At 40.2% G+C, this 22910-nt stretch overlaps 1 protein-coding gene across 1 annotated transcript in view; it reads right to left on the reverse strand.

The window, feature by feature from the left end:
* Positions 1–1341: 1341 nt before the first annotated feature.
* Positions 1342–22910, reverse strand: part of LOC132404969 (aquaporin-3-like) — a 31629-nt gene continuing 10060 nt past the window's right edge. Inside the window, exons 3-6 of the mRNA XM_059989606.1 lie at positions 21508–21645; positions 18201–18322; positions 11786–12003; positions 1342–5007 (exon numbers count right to left, since the gene is read on the reverse strand). Coding sequence (XP_059845589.1) covers positions 4833–5007; positions 11786–12003; positions 18201–18322; positions 21508–21645 — 653 coding nt within the window. The 3' untranslated portion in view covers positions 1342–4832. The remainder of the gene's footprint in view (positions 5008–11785; positions 12004–18200; positions 18323–21507; positions 21646–22910) is intronic.

A 22910-nucleotide genomic window follows, 5' to 3' on the forward strand; every position in this document is an offset into this window, starting at 1 on the left:
ATTAATCTATCAACCATTGGACTACTCAAGAAATCCAGCACAGAATTCCAATTCCCTGGAGTTTTCCAACAAACTCCTACTTTCTGCCTTAATTCTTAGTACAGTTGTCTCAAATTTATGCCCCCCTGGTTTTTAAATTCAGGCTTCAGTTCTGATTTTTTTTAAATCCTAATGAAAAATATGGCAATTCTTCTTATTGATTAACAAATACTTTTGTAGTCACTGCATTTTCCATATTTGTGCTATTTATTATCATGATTGAATCTTTTCATTCATATAATTTATTATGCTTGCTATCACTAATCAAATATTTTATCCATATCCATCCTTCTTGACCTAAAAGAGCACTTAAAACTCCCAATGTATCCAGAAGAAGGGTCTCAGCCCGAAACATTGACTGTTTATTCATTTCTATAGATGCTGCCGGATCTGCTGAGTTCCTCCAGCATTTTGTGTGTGTTGCTTTGGACTTCCAATAGCTACAGACTTTCTCGTGTTCAAAATTTGACCAGCATTTGTAGAAGTTCGCCTACTTTTCTATGTTCTGATATTTATTTGCAAGACAAATCCTTACTCCCAACATAATATTGTAAAACTTGGTTGGAGTTGTAAATGCTAAATTCAATAACTTTGATGCCCTGACATGGTGTTCCCTTGATTTAAAATGTTGATCTGATATGCACATATTCAGCAGCAACTTTATTAGATACACCTTTACATCTGCTCATTAATACGAATATCTAATCAGTCAATTATGCGGCAGTAACTCAATGTATAAAAGTATGCAGACATGATCAAGATGTTTTGTTAAGCCAAAACATCGGAATGGGGAAGAATGTGACTTAAATGACTTTGATTGTGGAATAATTATTGGTGCCAGTTGGGGTGATTTGAGTATCACAACAACTGATGGCCTCCTGGCATTTTCACACACAACAGTCTCTAGAGTTTACAGAGAATGGAGCGAAAATCAAAAAACATCCAGTGAGCAGCATTTTTGAGGGCAAAAATGCCTTGTTAAGGAAAGTCAGGGGAGAATGGCCAGACTGGGTCAAGCTGACAGGAAGGCGACAGTAACCCAAGCAGACACACATTACAAGCATGGTGTGCAGAAGAGCATCTCTGATTGCACTACATATCCAACCTCGAAGCGGATAGACTACAGTAGCAGAAGAAAACAAACATACTCTCAGTGTTATTTGGCACAGGAGTACCTAATAAAGTGGACTCTGGGTGGATATTATGTTACTGTTTGAATTCTCTGGCCCATGATCTGTACTAATACGGTTCTGACTGAGATCACATCTTGATCTGTTCCTTCAATAAAGTAGACAACATAAACACATTTTTCAAACTTTTATTGAAAGATGAACTGAAAGGTTACCATGATATGCTCAATAATGTAGCAACATAGCCAAAATGTAACAACTTTAAAAAAACTTGCTTCCTTTTAGAATAAGCAAAATTTAAATGCAAATCGCATATATAGGTAATAGAAAGCTTTACATGCAGCTTATTCATATATAAAAATAAAATGATTCTCTGAAGGATGGTAAGCTTAGGGATGAGAGTGAATGACAAAGAGGAGGGGTAGATTAGTAGGCTTGCAGAAGACATAAAGATTGGTAGCATTGTGGATAGTGTAGAAAGTGGTCAAGGCTTACAATGTGACACTTATAGGGTGCAGAGCTGGGCCAAGAAGTGGCAGATGGAGTTTAGCCCAGAAGAGTGTGAGGTGATTCACTTTGGGAGGTTGAACTTGTTGGGAGAGTACAGCATAAATGGAAGAATTCTTAGCAGTGTGAAGGAATAGGGGGATCTTAGGGTCCACGTCCATTGATCAGTCAAGTTGCCACACAAGTTGACTGGGTGGCTAAGAAGATTTAAGAGCCATGAGGTAATGTTGCAGCTGTATAAAACTATGATTAGACCACACTTGTAATATTGTGTTCAGTTCTGGTCACCTCATTGTAGGAAGGATTTGGAAGCTTTAGAGAGGGTTCAGACAAGACTTACCAGGATGCCGCCTGGATTAAACAGCATGTCTTATAAGGAGAGGTTACGCAAACTAGGGTTTTTCCCTTTGGAGCAAAGAAGGATGAGAGTTGACTTGATAGAGGTTTATAAAATGATAAGAGGTATTGATAGAGTGGACATCCAGCATCATTTTCCTCAGGGTGAAAATAGCTAATATTAGAGGGCATAATTTTAAGTTGATTGGAGGGAAATATAGGTGGGATATCAGAGGTAACACACCCAATTTGCTTTATTAACTCAGCAGGCCAGGCTGCATCTGCCCACACTACCTCACCTGCTAATATTTCCATAATTTTGAGTTCCAACACCTGATTCTCGGTGTAGGTAAGAATATTGGATTTATTTATCATCAGTAAAGTCTTCATAGTTTGTCTGAGACTTATCTTAAAGCTTGATCCAAAATGAATTTCAGCCAGTGCCTTTATTTGCTGAACTAGATGGTGTTGATGGTAGTTAGATGGCCAGCACAACATTATGGGCTGAGGGGCCTTGACTGTGCAGTACTATTCTATGGTCATAGGAAACACCTTCTGTCTCATTTGTGCTTTCACTTCTATTAACATTTTGCAAGTTATTACACAGAGTGAGCATGAAGCTTAGCATTTTCTTCCCGGTGCTTCAGCTACACCCAACAGAACAATGAAGAGTTCGTTGTCAACCATCAAATTATCTAACCTGCTGATTTTATATAAAGAATGTTTTCTGAACTATTCTTAATGAAACTAAAACCAAAAAAGACACCCTAAATGAGCAAGCTCTACCATATTTACATTCTATTATTTAAAATATAATACAAAAAAATGTAACTTTTTTTAAAGGCCTGGAGTTGTAAAGTAATATTTCTGTTCTACAAGCCCCATTAGGTAAAGGGTATATTTAAACCATAGGTTGACAGGGACTTAATTAGTAAATACATCAAAGATTATGGGGCGAAGGCCTGCGAAAGGGGTTCAGAAGAAAAATAAATCAGCCATGATCGAGTGGCAGAGCAATCTCGATGGAAAAAGTAGCCTAATTCTGCTCCCGTGTCTCATGGTCTAACTGGGTGATTAGGAAAAGAAAGATGGGAAAAGGCCACAAGAGAAGACAATTTCCACTTAGGGAAAGTGCTTCAGTGCCTCAGTAAAGATCTGAAGTTTGCCACTTGCTGCAATCACAAATTCACCCTCAGAACATGGGAGGGACCACCTTACCAATGACCTTCAAAACAATTGCAGTGCTGAGCTCCTGTGCATCTAGAATTTCCAGGGTGGAACTAGAAATATCTGCAAGAACTCACAGTTTGATCCACATCCTGATTCACGTTCCTGGCTTTAAAGAGCTTTCCAATTTGTGTCTGAAAATAACAAATATATATCAGGAAGGTTTTATCAGGAATTGGACTAAGCCCGGATATGGAGCAACACACAAAAAGCTGGAGGAACACAGAAGGTCAGGCAGATTCCCTAAAGGGAAATGGACAGTCAACAACTCAGGTTGAGACCCTTCATCAGAACTGAATGATATGGATGTGCAATGAGGAAATCTCTTTGAGGAGGGTGTGAGGTTGATCAGGATCAGATATAAGGTGGCAAATTCAGTGGAAGGTAATGGCTGGAACAAAGATTACCATAGTTTGTGGTGGGAGCTAAAGATATAGCAAATGTTCACCTCAAAGGACTTCCACCTTTGATGTAATTTACAGTCATTTCTGTTCAGATTTAAGATAACAAATACAATCTACTCTATTACTGAACATAATTAGACAATATCAGACTTAATGTTTCAGATTATAGGTCCTGATGTATGTTCCTATTGATAAATAAATTGATTATCACAATACTTCCAATGGATCTTATACTATAGCATAGTGTACAAGAGTCAAGTGTATTCAGTCACGAGGCAATCATTTAAAACAGAGTTAATAGTTAATATTGCATCTCTATGGCCACTAGATATAAACTAGCTTTAAAAAGAGTGAACCTTCTATAACAGAGGTCCCCAACCTGGGGTCCACAGACCTCTCAGTTAATGGTAGAGGTCTATTGCATAAAAAAGGTTGTGAATCCCTGTTTTATAACTTTCTCATAGGCATACCCGATGATCTGTGAACATGAATTTACATAGGTCTCTAACCAACTAGCCACAGATTGAAATGATCAAATGTTCAAATTAGTTGTTGAAATCACCAAACCAATAACAGGCCTGAGGAACCTGCAAGCAAGCTCCAAATTCTTCCTAATTTGTTAAACTGTAAAACTCAGGCTTCTGCCTAGAGTGAAACTGGACCAATGAAATATCCTCAGGAAAGAACAAGCCAGTGATTTGTTTTCTCACACATAAAGCAGGTGAAATATTGCCTGCTTTTGTAAAATACTGCGACTTTTGTAACTAGTGTCCCTTCCTGAAGGACAGTGAAATGTGGTAAATAAAGACCTTCTGGGTCAGTTACAGACCAAGCTGTTTTGACAAATTCTGATTTCAATGAATATATCACTTAGGTCAGAATTATTGCTCTATGCCAGTAAACACTTGTCAAGTCAGAACTTCTCTGCAAATGACTGACTGTTTTTAATACTTGTTTTCGTGTCATAATTAAACTATATGCTAATGTGAAAATGTCCATGGTTATTTCTGTTTATTTCATGGCACTGGAAATATATCAGGACTTTGTCAAGATAAATTGTAAAAAGCTTCAGCATTCCAAGAAGGTTGTTAAAATAATATAATGTTCAAAGGATCTAAATATTGAGTTTTAGCAAGAGAAAAACAAGGATATTGATAATATTAAGTTGACACATGCGATCTATAATGCATCAGAAACTTTCTCTCAGTTTTATATTTGCTAGTTTTATATTTTCTTCTCCAATTGGTGAACTCTGCTCATCAGGCTCAAGGTGAATCCCAATCATGAGCTGATACACCAGAGCCCCGAGAACAGAACCAAGGAGTGGGGCAAAAATAGGGATCCAAAACCAGTAGTTTCCAGCACTGAAAAAAAAACAAAAAGATAAAGAAACATTAAGACTGAGATTAGAAATCACATCTATTGTACCAAATCGAACAGAATCTAAATTAAATTCATATATATTACACACTGCATTCTTCTGATAACTGCAGAAATATTATTGCAGTTGACATGTTGTGTTCTACACTCCCTCACCCCGCAATTATCTCGATACAACTGGTTTATCTAATAGGATGACAAATCATGTATGCTATTGTAGCATTTATTTTTCATCTATGGTGCTGCAAGGACTAGATGGGCTGAAGGACCTATTTCTGTGCTGTACTTTTTCATGATTCTATGACTCTACTCTTGTTTCCTGGTTTTTTTTTTGCTGTTCACCATGTGACACCCAGTGAGTACCTCATTTTTGGTTACAAAACAACCAACTATTGGTCATTCCCCATGGTAGAAAGGTAGATGTTTTTCAAAGTTCAAAGTAAATTTATTATCAAAGTGCATATACGTTACCATATACTAACTTGAGATTCATTGTGACTTGAACTGTCTGCAAGGTAGCACTCCTAGTACTTAAACATTAATAAGGAGTCGATTATCTGCAAAAGACTCAATAACCCGTATCACGATAAATAAATAAGCAAATAAACATGGAATAACTTCTGCCTTCTGCGGCCTCTCTGGGTGAATGTCAGGATCTAAGCCATTTTGCTGACCAATCAACCAGCCTGATAAAGCTAAATACAGTGGATTCTGGTCGTTGGGCCCCCCGTTAATCGGGACAGATGCTTATTTGGGACAACCCTTAAAGAACAAGAGCACACGGAGAAAATAGCCCAGATTCCCTTTGTTTATTTGGGACTCTAGGCCACTTAACTGGGACACGAGACTGTTGCTGAACAGTTTCTAACTAACATCACGTGTGGCCATGAGGCATAATACAGGTGTCCCCCGATTTACGAATGCCCGCTTTACACCACTTTGCTTTTACAAAAGACCTACATTAGTAACATGTTTTTGCGTTAAAAAGAGGAACTTCGCTTTTATGAAAATTTTTCCCGTATAAATTAATGGTTCTTCACTTTATGCCATTTCGGCTTAAGAAAGGTTTCATAGGAATGCTCTACCTTTGTAAAGTGGGGGGGGGAGAGACACCTGTACCATGCTTCGAGAAAACATGTCAGTTGCATGTGTGTTCAAAAAGCGGGGTTTTTTTGTCACTGATAGTTGGTAAGAAATAAGCAGTAAGACAATTCAGAACAGTTTTGCTCACTGTGCTTTCAACTATTCAGGCTTGGAGATGCCAAAAACAAGTTAGGAACTACAAAGAATTTGGAAGTATTGACAATCATCTTGAATATTACTGTGTAAATGAAAATTTGAAGGGTGCAGTCATCATTGTATGAAGTTAGTCCATTATCTGCACTAGGTGTCTGTTCCGATTTTGTTCATTTGCAGTCAAAAGAATGTTATGCAGAGGGATTCCTCCATCAGCAAGTATTAGAACCTATACACAGTTTTATAGTACTGCAGTAGTATTAGTAGATTTTATTCTGTATTTCCTTTAAATATTTTTAATTATTTCCAAGAAACTGACTAAATAGGGCAACTGCTTAACTGGGCCAAATACACCGGTCCTGATGTGTCCCAGTTAACCGTAATCCAATGTAATTAGCTATTTGTTTTTTGGAATCTGAGCACCACTAATTTCATTTCTCATACATGCCCAATAGTCCTTGAGATCATATAATTTAACCTAACCACCATCGTGAACTGTTATGGTCCTTCAGGAGAAGATACTCTCCGAAAGATAATGCCTTTGGTGAGACAGTTCCAGGATTCATACTCAGTGACAATGAAGGGAAATATTATATCTCCAAGTCAAGTTGGTCTCCAACTGCATTTTGTGGTGTTTCTGTGCACTTTAAGCTCTTGGAGGTAGAGGTTATGGATTTGGGATGTGCAGTCAGAGTAATTGAGGCAAGTAATGCAGTGCATTTTATAGACAGCATATGCAGCAACTATTGTTGCAATCATCTAGACGCAATGTAGAATCCCCCAACTTTAAAGCAATTTGCTTTTTCTGTCTGTATTGGAACATTTCTGCTGTAAATTATCCATTTGTGCTATTAGCTTAGAAAGAAACATAGAAAACCTACAGCACAATACAGGCCCTCCAGCCCACAATGCTGCACCAATCATGTACTTAGTTTAGAAATTACCTAGAGTTACCCATAGCCCTCTGTTTTTCTAAGTTCCATGTACCTATCCAAGAGTCTCTTAAAAGACCCTATCGTATCCACCTCCACCACCATCGCCAGCAGCCCATTCCATGCACTCACCACTCTCTGTGTAAAGACTTGCCCTTGACATCTCCTCTGTACCTACTTCCAAACACCTTAAAGCTGTGCCCTCTTGTGCTAGCCAACTCAGCCCTTGGGAAAAGCCTCTGACTATCCACATGATCTATGCCTCTCATCATCTTATATACTTCTATCAGGTCACCTCTCATCGTCTGTTGCTCCAAGGAGAAAAGGTCAAGTTCTCTCAACCTATTCTCATAAGGCATGCTCCCCAATCCAGGCAACATCCTTGTAAATCTCCTCTGCACCCTTTCTATAGTTTCCACATCCTTCCTGTAGTGAGGTGACCAGAACTGAGCACAGTACTCCAAGTGGGGTCTGACCAGGGTCCGATAAAGCTGTAACATTACCTCTGTGCTCTTAAACTCAATTCCATGGCCGATGAAGGCTAATACACCATAAGCCTTCTTAACCACACAGTCAACCTGCACAGCAGCTTTGAGTGTCCTATGGACTCGGCCCCCAAGGTCGCTCTGATCCTCCACACTGCCAAGGGTCTTACCATTAATACTATATTCTGCCATCATATTTGACCTACCAAAATGAACCACCTCACACTTACCTGCGTTGAACTCCATCTGCCATTTCTCAGCCCAGCTTTGCATCCTATCAATGTCCCACTGTAACCTCTGACAGCCCTTCACACTATCCACAACAATCCCAACCTTTGTGTCTTCAGAAAATTTACTAACCCATCTCTCCACTTCCTCGTCTAGGTCATGTATAAAATTCACGAAGAGAAGGGGTCCCAGAATAGATCCCTGAGGCACACCACTGGTCACCAACCTCCATGCAGAATATGACCTGTCTCAACCACTCTTTGCCTTCTATGGGCAAGCCAATTCTGGATCCACAAAGCAAGGTCCCCTTGGATCCCATGTCTCTTTACTTCCTCAATAAGCTTTGCATGGGGTAACTTATCAAATGCCTTGCTGAAATCCATATACACTACCTCTACAGCTCTTCCTTCATCAATGTTTTTAAGTCACCTACTCAAAAAATTCAATCTGGCTTGTAAGGCACGATCTGCCTTTGACAAAGCCATGCTGACTATTCCTAATCATATTTGCCTCTCCAAATATTCATAAATCCTGCCTCTCAGGATCTTCTCCATCAACTTAGCAACCACTGAAGTAAGACTCACTGGCCTATAATTTCCTGGCCTATCCCTACTCCCTTTCTTGAATAAGGGACAACACCTGCAACCCTCCAATCCGCTGGAACCTCCCCCATTCCCATTAATGACGCAAAGATCATTGCCAAAGGCTCAGCAATCTGCTCCCTCGCTTCCCACAATAGCCTGGGGTACATCTTGCCCGGTCTCAATGACTTATCCAACTTGATGTTTTCCAAAAGCTCCAGCACATCCTCTTTTGAATTCTCTCCATTATTTTAAATGGAGCTGCTTCGCGTATTCCACAGCCATGCGATGAACAATATGGACAAAGAAGTTCAATCGGCATATAACTGCCCATTGACATCAGATGTCCTCACCCTATCACAGATGATCCCTTTGTCCTATCATGCTTCCCATCACTTTCTCTGTTCCCATTCTGACAAAGGATCTCCAACCTGAAACATTAACTCTCTTTCTCTTTCCACAGATGCTGCCCAATTTGATGAATTTTTCCTGCAGTTTCTATAATATTTTCAGCATCTGCAGAACGTTTTTTTTTTGGATTTACTGCCTCCTGTCATGGTGACATACTCAGGAAGCAGCTGAGATAAATCATCAATTTGGCTCTTCTGGTTGCTAAGGACATTGTCTTATCTTGAAAACTCACATGCTGGGCCCCATAAGGATTGAGCCCTCTCTTGTTAAACTGCTTAACTGTCCAGGTCTATTATGATTTGGTCTGTTTGTCATAGGATCACTTAGCTGTGAACATTGCTGCTGGTTTTGCAGATCCGCATGTCTTGCAGTTTAATTAAGTCAACACCTCACTTTTAGGTGAGCCATGTGCAGCACCCTGCATGCTCTTCTCCATTCCTTGTAAAATCTGGGCTGATTGCCTGGCTTGGTGAAGATGGTAGGGTGAGGAATACTCAGGAGGGCTATGCAGGAGAAAAGTGTTAGATTGATCTTGGAGTAGGTTAAAGGTCATTACAACATCATGGGCCAAAGGGCCTGTACCGTTCTTTGTTTATTTATTTATTTAGAGATACAAAGCGAGACAGGCCCTTCCGGCCCAACGAGCTACACCGACCAGCAGCCCATCTATTTAATTTTAGCTTAATCACAGGACAATTTATAAAGACCAATTAATCTTCTAACCAGTAGGTCCTTTAGACTGTGGGAAGAAACCGGAGCACCCGGAGGAAAACCATATATTCACAGGGAAGATGTGCAAACTCCTTACAGATGGTGGTGAAGTTGAACTGCGAACCTTGATGCTCCAAGTTATAATGGCATCACACTAACCACTACACCACTGTGGCCACTTGCTCTATAATTTAAGTTCCAGGTCATGAGGTTATATGTGAAAAGCGTGAAGCAGCCAAGATCCAAAGACATTTAAGAATAGCTGTTCTCTGTTTAGTTCAGAGTAACATGATGAACTATAACAATGATAAGGATAAATGAGTTTACTATCTCAGTGTACATATGGCATTACCTGGCTGGATGCGCACAAACATGAGGAGAGTTTGTTGGCCAGTACTCGCTGGAGTTTAGAAGAATGAGGGTAGATCTCATTGAAGACTACCAAATATTGTAATGCCCAGATAGTGTGGACATGGAGACAATGATTCCTATAGTGAGGGAGTCTATGGCCAGAGGGCACAGCCTCAGAATAGAATATGTCCCTTTAGAAAGAGATGAGGAGGAATTACTTCAGTCAGAAGGGAGTGAATTTGTGCAACCCATTGACGGAAATGGCTGTGGAGGCCAAGTCATTTGAGTATATTTAAAGCAAAGATTGATTTGTAGTTGATCATTAATAGTGGCATCAAAGTTTATTTGGAGGAGGCAGGAGAATGGGGTTGGGAAGCAGAATAAATCAGCCATGATCAATAGACTTAATGAGCCAAATAGCCAGATTCTGTTCCTATGTCTTATGGTCTAAAAGTCAAACAAAAGCTTTTCACTGTATCTTGGATCATGTGACGATAATCATCCAACAATGATATCTTAATTAAGTGAGATAATAGGTACAAATGTAAGGGGTAATTTTGCCAAAATTATTAAGGTGCCAAGAAAAAGTAACAGGGGAGTAATTGCAGGACATTTAGAAAATGGTGACATAATTAGGCAGAGTCAGCATAATTTTATCAAAAAAAGATCTGTGCATTTTGAAAAGTGGAGGTTGGTAGTTTCTTGTTCAGTGAGGAGGTCAACAGTTTTGGGGAGAAGGGGTTGAGAGAAATAAGAAATCAGCCATGATAGAATGGTGGAACAGTCTGGATGGGCCAAATGGCCTAACTCTGTTCCTATGTCTTATGGTCTTATGAAAGCAGATATCACATTACCCTTTATTGCAAGCAGAAATGAAGGACATAATCAAATGTTTTGCCACATTAGCTTTTTTTTTGGTAAGACCACATCTGGAGCCCTGAATACAGTGACAGCTTGCATTTCTCAGGAAGTTTATACTTACCTTGGACTTGGGGCTGTTTTACATTTGCTTTATGGAGAAATATTAAATAAAACAGGACAATGCTCTATGGAATTTATGTTGAATACTGAATTCTAGAGTGACCATCAAAGTGGATACTGAGAGGTGTATCCATTTGCTAAAGAGACTAGAATCAGGAGCATGCTCTGAGCATAAGGATAAGGATCAGCCCTTTTGAACTGATGTCAGATGACTGTCATCTTGGGAACTGCCTACGTCAGAAAGCTGTGAATAATAGAATTCTATTCAAAACAGAATCTGATAAAGTTATGGGCCCAGGGCAATCAAGAGATATGGGCATCAGGCAGGAAAATAGAGTTCAGGCAGAAGGGCTGTGATTGTCTTGTCAAATTATCAAACATGCTTAAAAAGCTCCCTGGCCTACCTAACTCCCCTCTCACCCCTTCTCTTCTCCTCACCACCCATCACCTCCCTCTGGTGCCCTTCCTCCTTCCCTTTCTCCCATGGCCCACTGTCCTGTCCTATCAGATTCCTTCTTCTTCAGCCCTTTACCTCTTCCACCTATTACCTCCCAGCTTCTTACATCATCCCCCCTCCTACATCTGGTGTCACCTATAACTTGCCAGCTTGTACTCCATCCCTTCCTTCCAAATTTATATTTTGGCTTCTTCTCCCTTCCTCTACTTTCTGGTGAAGGGTTTCACTCTAAAACATCAGTTGTTTATCCCCTTCCATCAATGCTGCCTGACCTGCTGGGTTTCTCCAGCATTTTATGTATGTTACTCCAATTTCCTATGTTTTTCACATATTAAGAAAACACATTTAGAATTAATGTCATGGTGTTTAGAAAATAAGAAAAAGCTTACATAAAAACATCAGCTCCCCAGCCGGCCATTGATGTAAACAAACGAGGTCCGAAGTCTCGTGCAGGGTTCACAGCATAGCCAGAGTTGAATCCCATCGACAAGCCAATTACCAACACCGTGAATCCAACTGTAAACGCCTCCAGTCCCCTGGGCACTGGGTTATTCCATTTATCCACTATAGTGAGGATGCACACAATAAGAGCAGCGGTCCCAATCATCTGCATTTGGTAAAAAGGAAAGGGAATTTCATACTAATGGAGGTTAAAGCGAACCATTATGCTTACATTCAACACAGAAAATTTTCATTATGAATATAAAATAGTCTTGAGTTTATAGCAGTTATGAAGTCATAGTAACCCTGGTGGGGAAAGCAGGTCTGGAAATTTTACACCTGGGAGGTAGCTCAATGGGAAGTTCCTCAAGGCAACACTTCACCTGTGAATTTGCTGGGGTCATCTATTGTGTCCAGTGCTTCTGATGCGGCCTCTTCTGCACCAGTGAGACCCATCGTAAATTTGGGAGACCGTTTTGTCAGGGTGGAGGAGCAACACATTATATTCTGTCTGGGTAGCCTCTAACCTGATGGCATGAATATTAATTTCTCGAACTTCCAGTAATGTACCTGTCCACCCCACCCTTCCTCTATTCCCCACTCTGATCTTTGCCCTGTCTATTACTTCCCCCAGGGTCCTCTCCTCTTTCCCTTTCCCTGATGGTCCTCTCTCCTCTCCTATCAAATTCCCTCTTCTCCAGCACTTGACCTTTCCCACCCACCTGGCTTCACCTATCACCTTCCAGCTATCCTCCCTCTGCTCCCTCCACCTTTTATTCTGGCATCTTCTCCCTTCCGCTTCAGTCCTGAAGAAGGGCCTTGGCCTGAAACGTCGACGATCTATTCGTTTCCGTTGATGCTGCCTGACCTGTTGAGCTCCTCCAGCGTTTTGTGTGTGTTGCTCAGGAAATTCTGAAGACGCAGCTAAGGATTCAATCAGCCTTTGGAAGCTGCACTGTTGCTGCCTTCTCTGCTGCTATCCAGGGGATGACCCTTGAATGCCAAACTGAACTATATCTTCCATGACATTTTCTAAAACATCTTAAGATTAATTCCACAAGAACTGAGTTTTATATGGCATATTAATCAATATTTACTGCTTAGCAAACCACATTGCTCCAAAGTGTGACTGTTAAGAATGTAAGTAATCTCCTTACATTAGTATTTAAAAATACAAAGGGACTTAAAATATATTTTATTGAGAAGTCTATGATATTTCTGCATCTAATTTAAATTGATGTCTTTCTTCTAAAATTGCTTAAATTCCTGGACCACAATTAAAATGTTAATTAAAGTTTATGTCTTTCTTCTAAAGATTGCTTAAAGATCTGTACTACATTTAAAATGCTAATTAAAGTTGCTTGCTGGGGGACAAAAGAGAGACTGCAGATGCTGGAAATCTGGAGCAACACGAACAAAATTGCTGGAGGTGTCCTGATGAAAGGTCTCAGCCCAAAATGTTAACTGTTTATTTCCCTCCTGATGCATTCCTCCAGCATTTTACATGAGTTGTACCAATTAAAACCAAGCTAGGAATATCCCCCATGCTGAGCACCAGAGATACCCCTTCAAACTGATACCAGATGACTGTAAGTATCAGGAAAGGGTTCGCAATGAAGAATACTACATTGACGTTAAAGGGATTCACTGTGGCTACAATATTGATCAGAGAATTGTGGCCCAGTAAATTATCCTAATCTGGGGCTATATCCCAGAATGTCATAAAATTGGTGTATTTGATCTATTAATGAGATGACCCAATCAGATTCACATATTTAGGGTCATCACTACTTGCATTTGTGTAACCATCTTAATTTATTAGATTTGGCAGGCTGCATATCTATACGGTACTTACATAGAGTGCAATGGCTTTTCTGTCTGCATTTAAATTTCTCGAATTTCTTTACAGTAGAAAAAGCATGTATTTATAATCATAGAGTCATACAGCTCAGAAACAGGACCTTCAGCCCATCTGGGGCTACTGCACAGGATCAAAGTCAGCTGCAAAGAGTTGCAAACTTAGAAACATAGAAAATAGGTGCAGGAGTAGGCCGTTCGGCCCTTTGAGCCTGCACCGCCATTCAGTATGATCATGGCTGATCATCCAACTCAGAACCCTGTACCTGCTTTCTCTCCATACCCCCGATCCCTTTAGCCACAAGGGCCATATCTAACTTCCTCTTAAATATAGCCAATGAACCGGCCTCAACTGTTTCCCGTGGCAGAGAATTCCACAGATTCACCACTCTCTGTGTGAAGAAGTTTTTCCTCATCTCGGTCCTAAAAGGCTTCCCCTTTATCCTTAAACTGTGACCCCTCGTTCTGGGCTTCCCCAACATTGGAAATAATTTTCCTGCATCTAGCCTGTCCAATCCCTTTAGAATTTAATATGTTTCAATAAGATCCCCCCCTCAATCTTCTAAATTCCAGTGAGTATAAACCTAGTCGATCCAGTCTTTCTTCATATGAAAGTCCTGCCGTCCCAGGAATCAATCTGGTGAACCTTCTTTGTACTCCCTCTATGGCAAGAATATCTTTCCTCAGATTAGGGGACCAAAACTGCACACAATACTCTAGGTGCGGTCTCACCAAGGCCTTGTACAACTGCAGTAGAACCTCCCTGCTCCTGTACTCAAATCCTTTTGCTGTGAATGCCAACATACCATTTGCCTTTTTCACCGCCTGCTGTACCTGCATGCCCACCTTCAATGACTGGTGTACAATGACACCCAGGTCTCGTTGCACCTCCCCTTTTCCTAATCGGCCACCGTTCAGTTAATAATCTGTTTTCCTGTTCTTGCAACCAAAGTAGATAACCTCACATTTATCGACATTAAATTGCATCTGCCATGAATTTGCCCACTCACCTAACCTAACCAAGTCTCCCTGCATCGTCTCAGCATCCTCCTCGCAGCTAACACCGCTGCCCAGCTTCGTGTCATCCACAAACTTGGAAATGCTGCTTTCAATTCCCTCGTCTAAATCATTAATATATATTGTAAACAACTGGGGTCCCAGCACTGAGCCTAGCGGCACCCCACTGGTCACTGCCTGCCATTCTGAAAAGGTCCCGTTTACTCCCACTCTTTGCTTCCTGTCTGCCAACCAATTCTCTATCCACATCAATACCATACCCCCAGTACCGTGTGCTTTAAGCTTGCACACTAATCTCCTGTGTGGGACCTTGACAAAAGCCTTTTGAAAATCTAAATATACCACTTCCACTGGCTCTCCCTTATCCACTCTACTAGTTATATCTTCAAAAATTTCTATAAGATTCGTCAGACATGATTTTCCTTTCACAAATCCACGCTGACTTTGTCCGATGATTTCACCTCTTTCCAAATGTGCTGTTATCACATCTTTGATAACCGACTCTAGCATTTTCCCCACCACCGATGCCTATAATTCCCCGGTTTCTCTCCCCCTCCTTTTTTAAAAAGTGGGGTTACATTAGCCACCCTCCAATCCTCAGGAACTAATCATTAGTCAGCTCCATCATGTGCACTAGCTTCTGCATCCAGGACATCTTCAAGGAGCGATGCCTCAAAAAGGCAGCATCCATCATTAAGGACCTCCATCACCCAGATCATGCCTTGTCTCATTGCCCCATTGGGAAGGAGGTACAAGAGCCTGAAGAGCTACATTCAATGATTTGGAAACAACTTCTCCCCCTTCACCATCTGATTTCTGAACAGTTAATGAACTCATGAACTCTACCTAATTATTCGGTTTTTTTCTCTGTAATTTATAATAATTTTTATGTCTTTGCACTGTACTGCTGCAATAAAACGACAAATTTCACATCATATAAGTTGGTGATAATAAATATTATTCTGATTCTGATGTCCATCCAAACTAGCCCCATTTACCAGTATAGCAGCAATTCGAACAAACCAATGCCACTGCTGGAGATCTCGCACAGGTTGTTATCCTGTATGACACATCTTCAATCAATCCAATAATTATGTTCAAAAGAAACAAAAGAATGTATTCAATCCTTTATTAGCAACTAGGCAAACATACAATCTTGAAGCAATAAAACTTATGAAACTAAAACTAACAATCTTCAACATACTTAAGCAAAGTTAAGCGATTTCAGATGTAATTAAGCAAAGTTAAAGTGGCCAGCAAAAGATATGACACCCAGTGGCCACAGCTCTAAGCTGCCAAGAACAAAGCATGAATATATAGCTAAACCCTTCACTTTTACCAACCCCTCCCCACCTACATGATTAGTTACCATAACAAACATGCAACAGAGAACATAATGCAGATACAACACAGATGCATAGCTCCTACAGCTAGGTTTTGGCCATAACCTTCTAAAATTTTCCTTTCCAAATACCTGTTTGTTGAGACCAACCTTAGTACAAACTGCCAGGCTGATTTATTTCATCTTACATGTGCAAGTGATAATCAAATTTAATTAGCAGGCCTGGTTGTCATTGCATATTAGTATAAAATAAGATCAATGCTTATCAAAGCTGATTAACTTTTCTGTATTCTGACATACTGTCAGAATCTCATTTCCCTGTTTTCTTTTTAACTGAGCCTACCATTCACTCCCTGACAGTCTCAGGACATCGAAATCTACAGCACATTAAAGGCCCTTTGGCCCACAATGTTGTGCCAACTATGTAATCTACTCTAGAAGCTGCCTAGAATTTCCCTACCCCAAAGCCCTCTATTTTTCTAAGCCCCATGTACCTATCTAAGATTCTCTTAAAAGACCCTATTGTATCTTCCTCTGCCACCGTCGCTGGCAGTGCATTCCATGCACCCACCACTCTCTACGTGAAAATCTTACCTCTGATATCCCCCTTGCACCTACTTCCAAGCCTCTTAAAACTATGCCCCTCATGTTAGCCATTTTGGCCCTGGGGAAAATCCTCTGACTATCCACACAATCAATGCCTCTCATCATCTTATACACCTCTGTAAGGTCACCTCTCATCCTCCGTTGCTCCAAAGAGAAAAGTCCAAGTTAACTCACCTATTCTCATAGAGTCAGCAAAGCACATTTCCTAGACTCTGTTCAAATTCTAAAATCAAAAAACATTCTGAAACATCTTGATTACCTTGACAAGCTGAAAGGTTTCTTGCTGTTAAATCTCCATGACAACATAATTTACATTTAACTTATTTTTATAACTATTTTTATAATAATACACATCTGTGACAACACATATTGCTTAAAAATGTTTCTGTGGACAAGCTAATTAAAACACTGAAACATGACAGTGTACAATACACTCAGTGGCCACTTTATTAGATACCGTACACTCTTACACTTGCATGTCAATGCAAATATCTAATCAGCCAATCATGTGCCAGCTACTCAATGCATAAAGCACACAGACATGGTCAAGAGGTTCAGTTTTTGTTCAAACCCCAAATATCAGAATGGGGAAGAAATTTGATCTAAGTGACTTTGACCATGAATTCATAGCTGGTTTCTATTAGCTATTAACTTATTTCATGATGTTTCTGAGTGGTGTGAGGCATGGCTAGATCCATTTCAAATAATTTTCAGTAGAAAATATGCGTGACAATATAGACACATTACATTGCCTGCATGCTGTTAACATGGTGAATTTTGACTTTAGACTTTGTGATGGTTGAGAAATATTGAGTGAAAAACAGAACAATTCATTGTCTCCAATCAGCACTTTTGCAGGTCTGGTTCGATACTCCCACTGCAAAACTAAGAAATGTCATGCAATGTGATTCCCATATCTGCATTGCATACCTCTTCATTCATTCGAATAAGCCATGAACCTACATTCATATAAATTGTATGCACATTTTGCCAAGTTTGTTTCAATCTGTTTCTCACATAACTGATATTCTTTTGTAATTATTCTCAGGATTTGACCTGTACTAGCCATGCCCACATTCTCTTCTCATTTCCCATTTCTTTTGACTTATTCAAATTCTAATTCTGTGCTTTGAGAATGATGCAATGCATTTTATCTGTGACACAAGAGATTTTGCAGATGCTGGAAATCCAGGGCAGCAAACACACAATTCTGGAGAAACTCAGCATCAACAGAGAGGAATAAAGAGTCAATGTTTTGGGCCGAGACCCTTCATCAGGATTTATCACAAGTCCTCAGACCTCATCTAAAACATTAAACCTCATTCTCTCCATAGATGCTGCCTGACCTGCTGAGTTCCTCCCGCAGTTTTATCTGTGAAATATCTGATGATACCATACACCACGTGAGCTGTTAATAGACATTAGCCAAGGGAAATATTAAAAAGATTAATTTACAGTTAATCTTCATTCAGCCCATAGATAAGAGGTTACATGATACAGCATGTAAAATGAAATGTAATACTTTTTTTTTGCTTGCTCACCTGGTCAAAAAAGCCATTGGTTGGACTTAAGTGTTCAGATGGGTATGTAGCAAAAATCCCAGCTGTGGCATTAGGACCATAAACTAACAGTTTGTCTTGACCACTGAAGTCCCACAAAGCATCTAGAATGACATCCAATTGAGTAGAATTTACTTCATGAATCCAGTTTCCAGTCTTGTTCGAGATTTAACAACACAATAGACTTAATAATTCAACAAAATTCAATTACAGCTGAAACTATGAAAATGACCATCAATGGAAATTTACTTACAAATGGAGCATAGAATAGGCCTTCCTGGCCCAATGAACCCCTCCGCCCAGCAACCCAACTTTTCAACCCTAGCCTCTGGTCCAACTGCCTTCCTACTCCCCATAACCCTTCATTCCCCTGCCTGGGCAGAGAAATCCACATATTCACTACTGTCTGGGAAAAGTAGTTTCTCCTCATCTTCATCCTAAATCTATTCCCACCAATCTTGAGGTTATGTCCCTTAGTTCAGGGGTTTCCAACATTTTTTTATGCCATGGAACAGTAAGTACATCTGTGGACACCAGGATGGGAACCCCTACCTTAGTTCTTGTCTCAATTACCAGTAGAAACAATTTTGCGGCCTCCATTTTATCTAAACCTTTCTTAATTTTATATATTTTTGTAAGATCCCTTCTCTACAGGAGGACTGGGGGGGGGCGGGGGAACAAGACTATACGAGAAGTGACTGATATATTTGTGGCCTAAGGTAGGAGTCAGTTTTAGAAAACCTAGCACGTTTATTTTTAAACATAGTCCCCTCCTACATTTACACACTTAGTCCAGCGGTCGTGGAGCGTACAGACCTTGGACCTCCAGAAGGTGTCCACAGCAGGGGTGATTGATAAGCTTGTAGCTTAAGGTAGAAGGAGATGAGTTATACAGCTCTCGTTACATGCACATGCAGGTCAACTCTTTAAGTGATTATGCAGGAAGTTTGAAGTTAATAACTCAGAAATACTCATATGGTATTTCATTAGGAGTTTGAGGAGAATTGGTGTGTCAACAATGACACTCCCAAAGTTCTATGGATGTAATATGAAGAGCATTCTAACTGGTTGCATCATCATCTGATTTGAAGGTGCCGCCGTAGAGGATTGGGAAAACCTGCAAAAAGTTGTAAACTCCATCAGCACCATTGGTACTGACCTCCCCAGAACCCAGGACACCTTCAAAATGGCTGTATCTATCATCAAGGACCACATCACCCAGGACATGCCCTCGTCTCATTGCTACCATCAAGGCGGAGGTACAGGAGCCTGAAGACACACATTCAATGTTTCAGGAACAGTTTCTTCCCATGTGTCATCAAATTTCTGAATGGATAATGAGCCCATAACACTTATTCAGTATTTTTTTCTCTCTTTCTTTTTGCACTTCTTATTTAATTTAATTTTCTCATGTTATAACCACTTCTTACTGCAATTCATAGTTTTTATGATAATGTACTGCTGCTGCAAAACAGTAATTTTCATGACATATGCCAGTGATATTAATCCTGATTCCGACTCTGACATGAGGCTTCGCTAGCTACAAGAGAGAGATGGACAGGACGTGCAGGTTTTCACAAGATGCCTCTGCCGGCCTGCAAGTGCAAAACACCCTTCCTTCTTTGGTCTACCTCCATGAGATTGTCCCATGCCATGTGACATCTCGGTTGCTCCCAAACCTAAACTAAAACTTGCACTATGCTTCAGTCGTTATATTCCAAACCTTCAGTGGAACTTCAGTACATTCAGGGTGAAGACTAACAGGCATTTAAACCACATGTAGTGCAAGAATACTAGAAAATTGAATTCAGGCCAGGACAGGATCAAACACAGTCTTACTGATCTACAGAGAAGTCTTCAGGAATTGACTGGTCTACTTCCACTTCTATTTTTTATGTTCTTATGAAGTCGATAGAAAAGAAACTATCTGGGTGCCTCATAAAACTTACTTCCATTCAGTGCTTGAGTCATAGACCTGCCACTATCTACCTTTGCTCCTCCAAGATCAAAACTCCAAGCGGAAAGCAGTCTTTTACACAAGTATATTTGGAAAACACCGGTTCAACACTGTTTTTCATCCTTTCGACAAAATATTGTGTTCAGTCCTGGTCACTCATTATAGAAAGAATGTGGATGCTTTAGAGGGGGTGCAAAGAAGATTTACCAGGATGATGCCTGAATTAGAGAGCATATCTTGTTGGTATGTTGAGCCAGCTAGGGCTTTTTTTCTTTAGAGTAAAAGAGGATGAGAGACTTGATAGAGGTGGATAAGTTGATAAGAGGTGTAGATTGGTCAGATAGACAGTCTTTTTCTCAGGGCAGAAATGGTTAATATAAGGTGGGCATAATTTAAGGTGATTGGAAGAAAGTACGGGGGGATATCAGGGGTATGGTTTTTTTACACAGGAAATGGTGAGTTTGTGGAATGTGCTACCAGTGATGTTCATAGAGGCAGATACATTAGGGACATTTAAGAAATACCTAGATAGGCACATGGATGGTAGAAAAATAGAGGGATATGAGGGTAGGGAAAGGTCACATTAATCTCAGAGTAGGTTAAAGGGTCAGCAAAAAATTGCGGGCTGAAGGGCTGTATGTTCTGTGTTCTAACCCTTAAATGTTCTCAATGAATTGTAGATATCTAGGCAGATACCAAGGGAATATTGAGAGACAGAGTGATTGTTGGTTTTAGGTGTAGAATAGTTATTTTTCTAGTATTTTAACTGTCCTATGCTTGCTTATAGTTCCTATATAAGCACCTATATACATGTAACTGTTCAGTAAATTTTCTACTAATTGTAGTATGATTCTGAATTTTCTAGAAGCTTCTCTGTTTTTCTACAGCAGGTGTCACACCACTTGAATGTAAATATTATAGAGGTTATCACTGGAATGTTATTAACTCTAATCTGTGTATGAGACGACCACAACTTTTTTACCTCTGTCGTTTTCCTTTGTTCTTGTAACACTTCATAAAGCAATCATAATCACCAAGTTTTATGCCTCATCCTTGATTTCCAAAGAGTCACTGGATAAATATCACCAGATCCAGCAGGACCTTAGCCCAAAGATTTTAGGATGGGAAAAAAGCAGTATTCAATATTTACCTTCATTCACCAGGGCATTGACTTACAATGTAGGGAAGGCTTAGTACAACCTTACTAAAACATTGGTTAGGTTACAGCATTGTGTCGTGCTATGGTTACCATCTTTCCCAAATTTTTTGCTTCCATTTATAATGCACATTTTTTTTTGCAAGGGAAGATATTAAATGAAGTAAGCAACTTACCAAAATACAAACCAAAGATAATGCCTGATGCCAAGAAGGCACCAACTATTTGTGCCAACGAGTAAAGAGGAAACTTTATCCAGGGCTCGCGGGCAAGTAGGCACATGGTGAAGGTCACAGCAGGATTCAGGTGAGCTCCTAAATGGGCAACAAAATCACCACAGCAAATAAATGAACATTTTGTACTGCATGTCAAAATTGCACTGTGTTAAAATATCACTGAGCCTGATAAAAAGATTAATCTCAGATTGTTTTGGTTTTCTATTTTTATATTTTTTATATGTGTCTCCTTGTACAATATTTCATTCCACAGCAGCAGAGGCTGCATATTTTCTCAGAGGTCCATGCAGTGTAGCAGAAAATCCAGAGCAGTTCTGGTGACAGAACAAGAAAATCCCCAAGGAAATCCTTGGTCATTGAGATTTTAACACAGGAAATCTTTCCATTATGTGAGCAGACTGGGGAAGCTGGGATGCCTCTCTTCTCAGCAGAGAAGATTAAGAGGTCGCTAGGAATCCTGAAGATAATGAACAGCAAAATGGAGCGGTGCACTGGTGTAGCAGTGAACAGCAATTGGGTTTCAATTTCCGTCACTGTCTGTAAGGAGTTTATACCTTCTCCCCATGACTGTGTGAGTTTCCTCCGGGTGCTCTGGTTTTCCAAAGACATACAGGTGAGGGTTAGTAAGTTGTGCGTATGTTGGTGCCCCCCAGCATGTATTTGGACTGTGTTGGTTATTGACACAAATGACACAATTCTCTGTGCTTTGATGTTTTGATGCACATATGACAAATAAAGCTAATCTTTAATCTTAGAAAACTGCTTCCACTGGCTGGCAAAAAGACCGATGAGTCTGTAGAATTAGGTGAGCTGGAAGATGATCCAGGTGTAAGAAGAGAAGAAGTGTTCCACTACCCTACAAGTTACTGTAATCTGTTGGCCAGAAGTATAGCAGAAGGTCTCTCAACCATAAGAAAGGTACGAATGGAGAGAGACAATATTGCACACCTAAAGGAAGTGAACTGGCAATGGGACTAATAAAACAGCAACCTCAAAGAGATAACATAGCCACTATGAGCCATGTGATTTTTTTTTTTTTGCATACTTGAATCTGGCCTGAAAATTGACATGTACCATCAAAAGCATTGTGTGGCTCTAGTCAAAGCCCTATTGCAACAAATTTTGTACTGAGGAACTTCAAAAGAGAAGTACATCATCTAGTCCAAGGCTAGAGGATGATTGGTGGTGGACCACTGAGGGCAGGATGCAGGTAGTAGCAACAAGCACCCCAATGGAGATGGTAATTCACAGCATCAGGGCCCTATGGGGGGGGGGGGCGGGGCGGGGTCTGGATGGGTGACTGAATGCTGGAGACTGATTCATGGTATCAAGGAGGGGTGCAA

Source organism: Hypanus sabinus, chromosome 14 (assembly GCF_030144855.1).
Source record: "Hypanus sabinus isolate sHypSab1 chromosome 14, sHypSab1.hap1, whole genome shotgun sequence".
NCBI classification, from domain to species: Eukaryota; Metazoa; Chordata; class Chondrichthyes; order Myliobatiformes; family Dasyatidae; genus Hypanus; species Hypanus sabinus.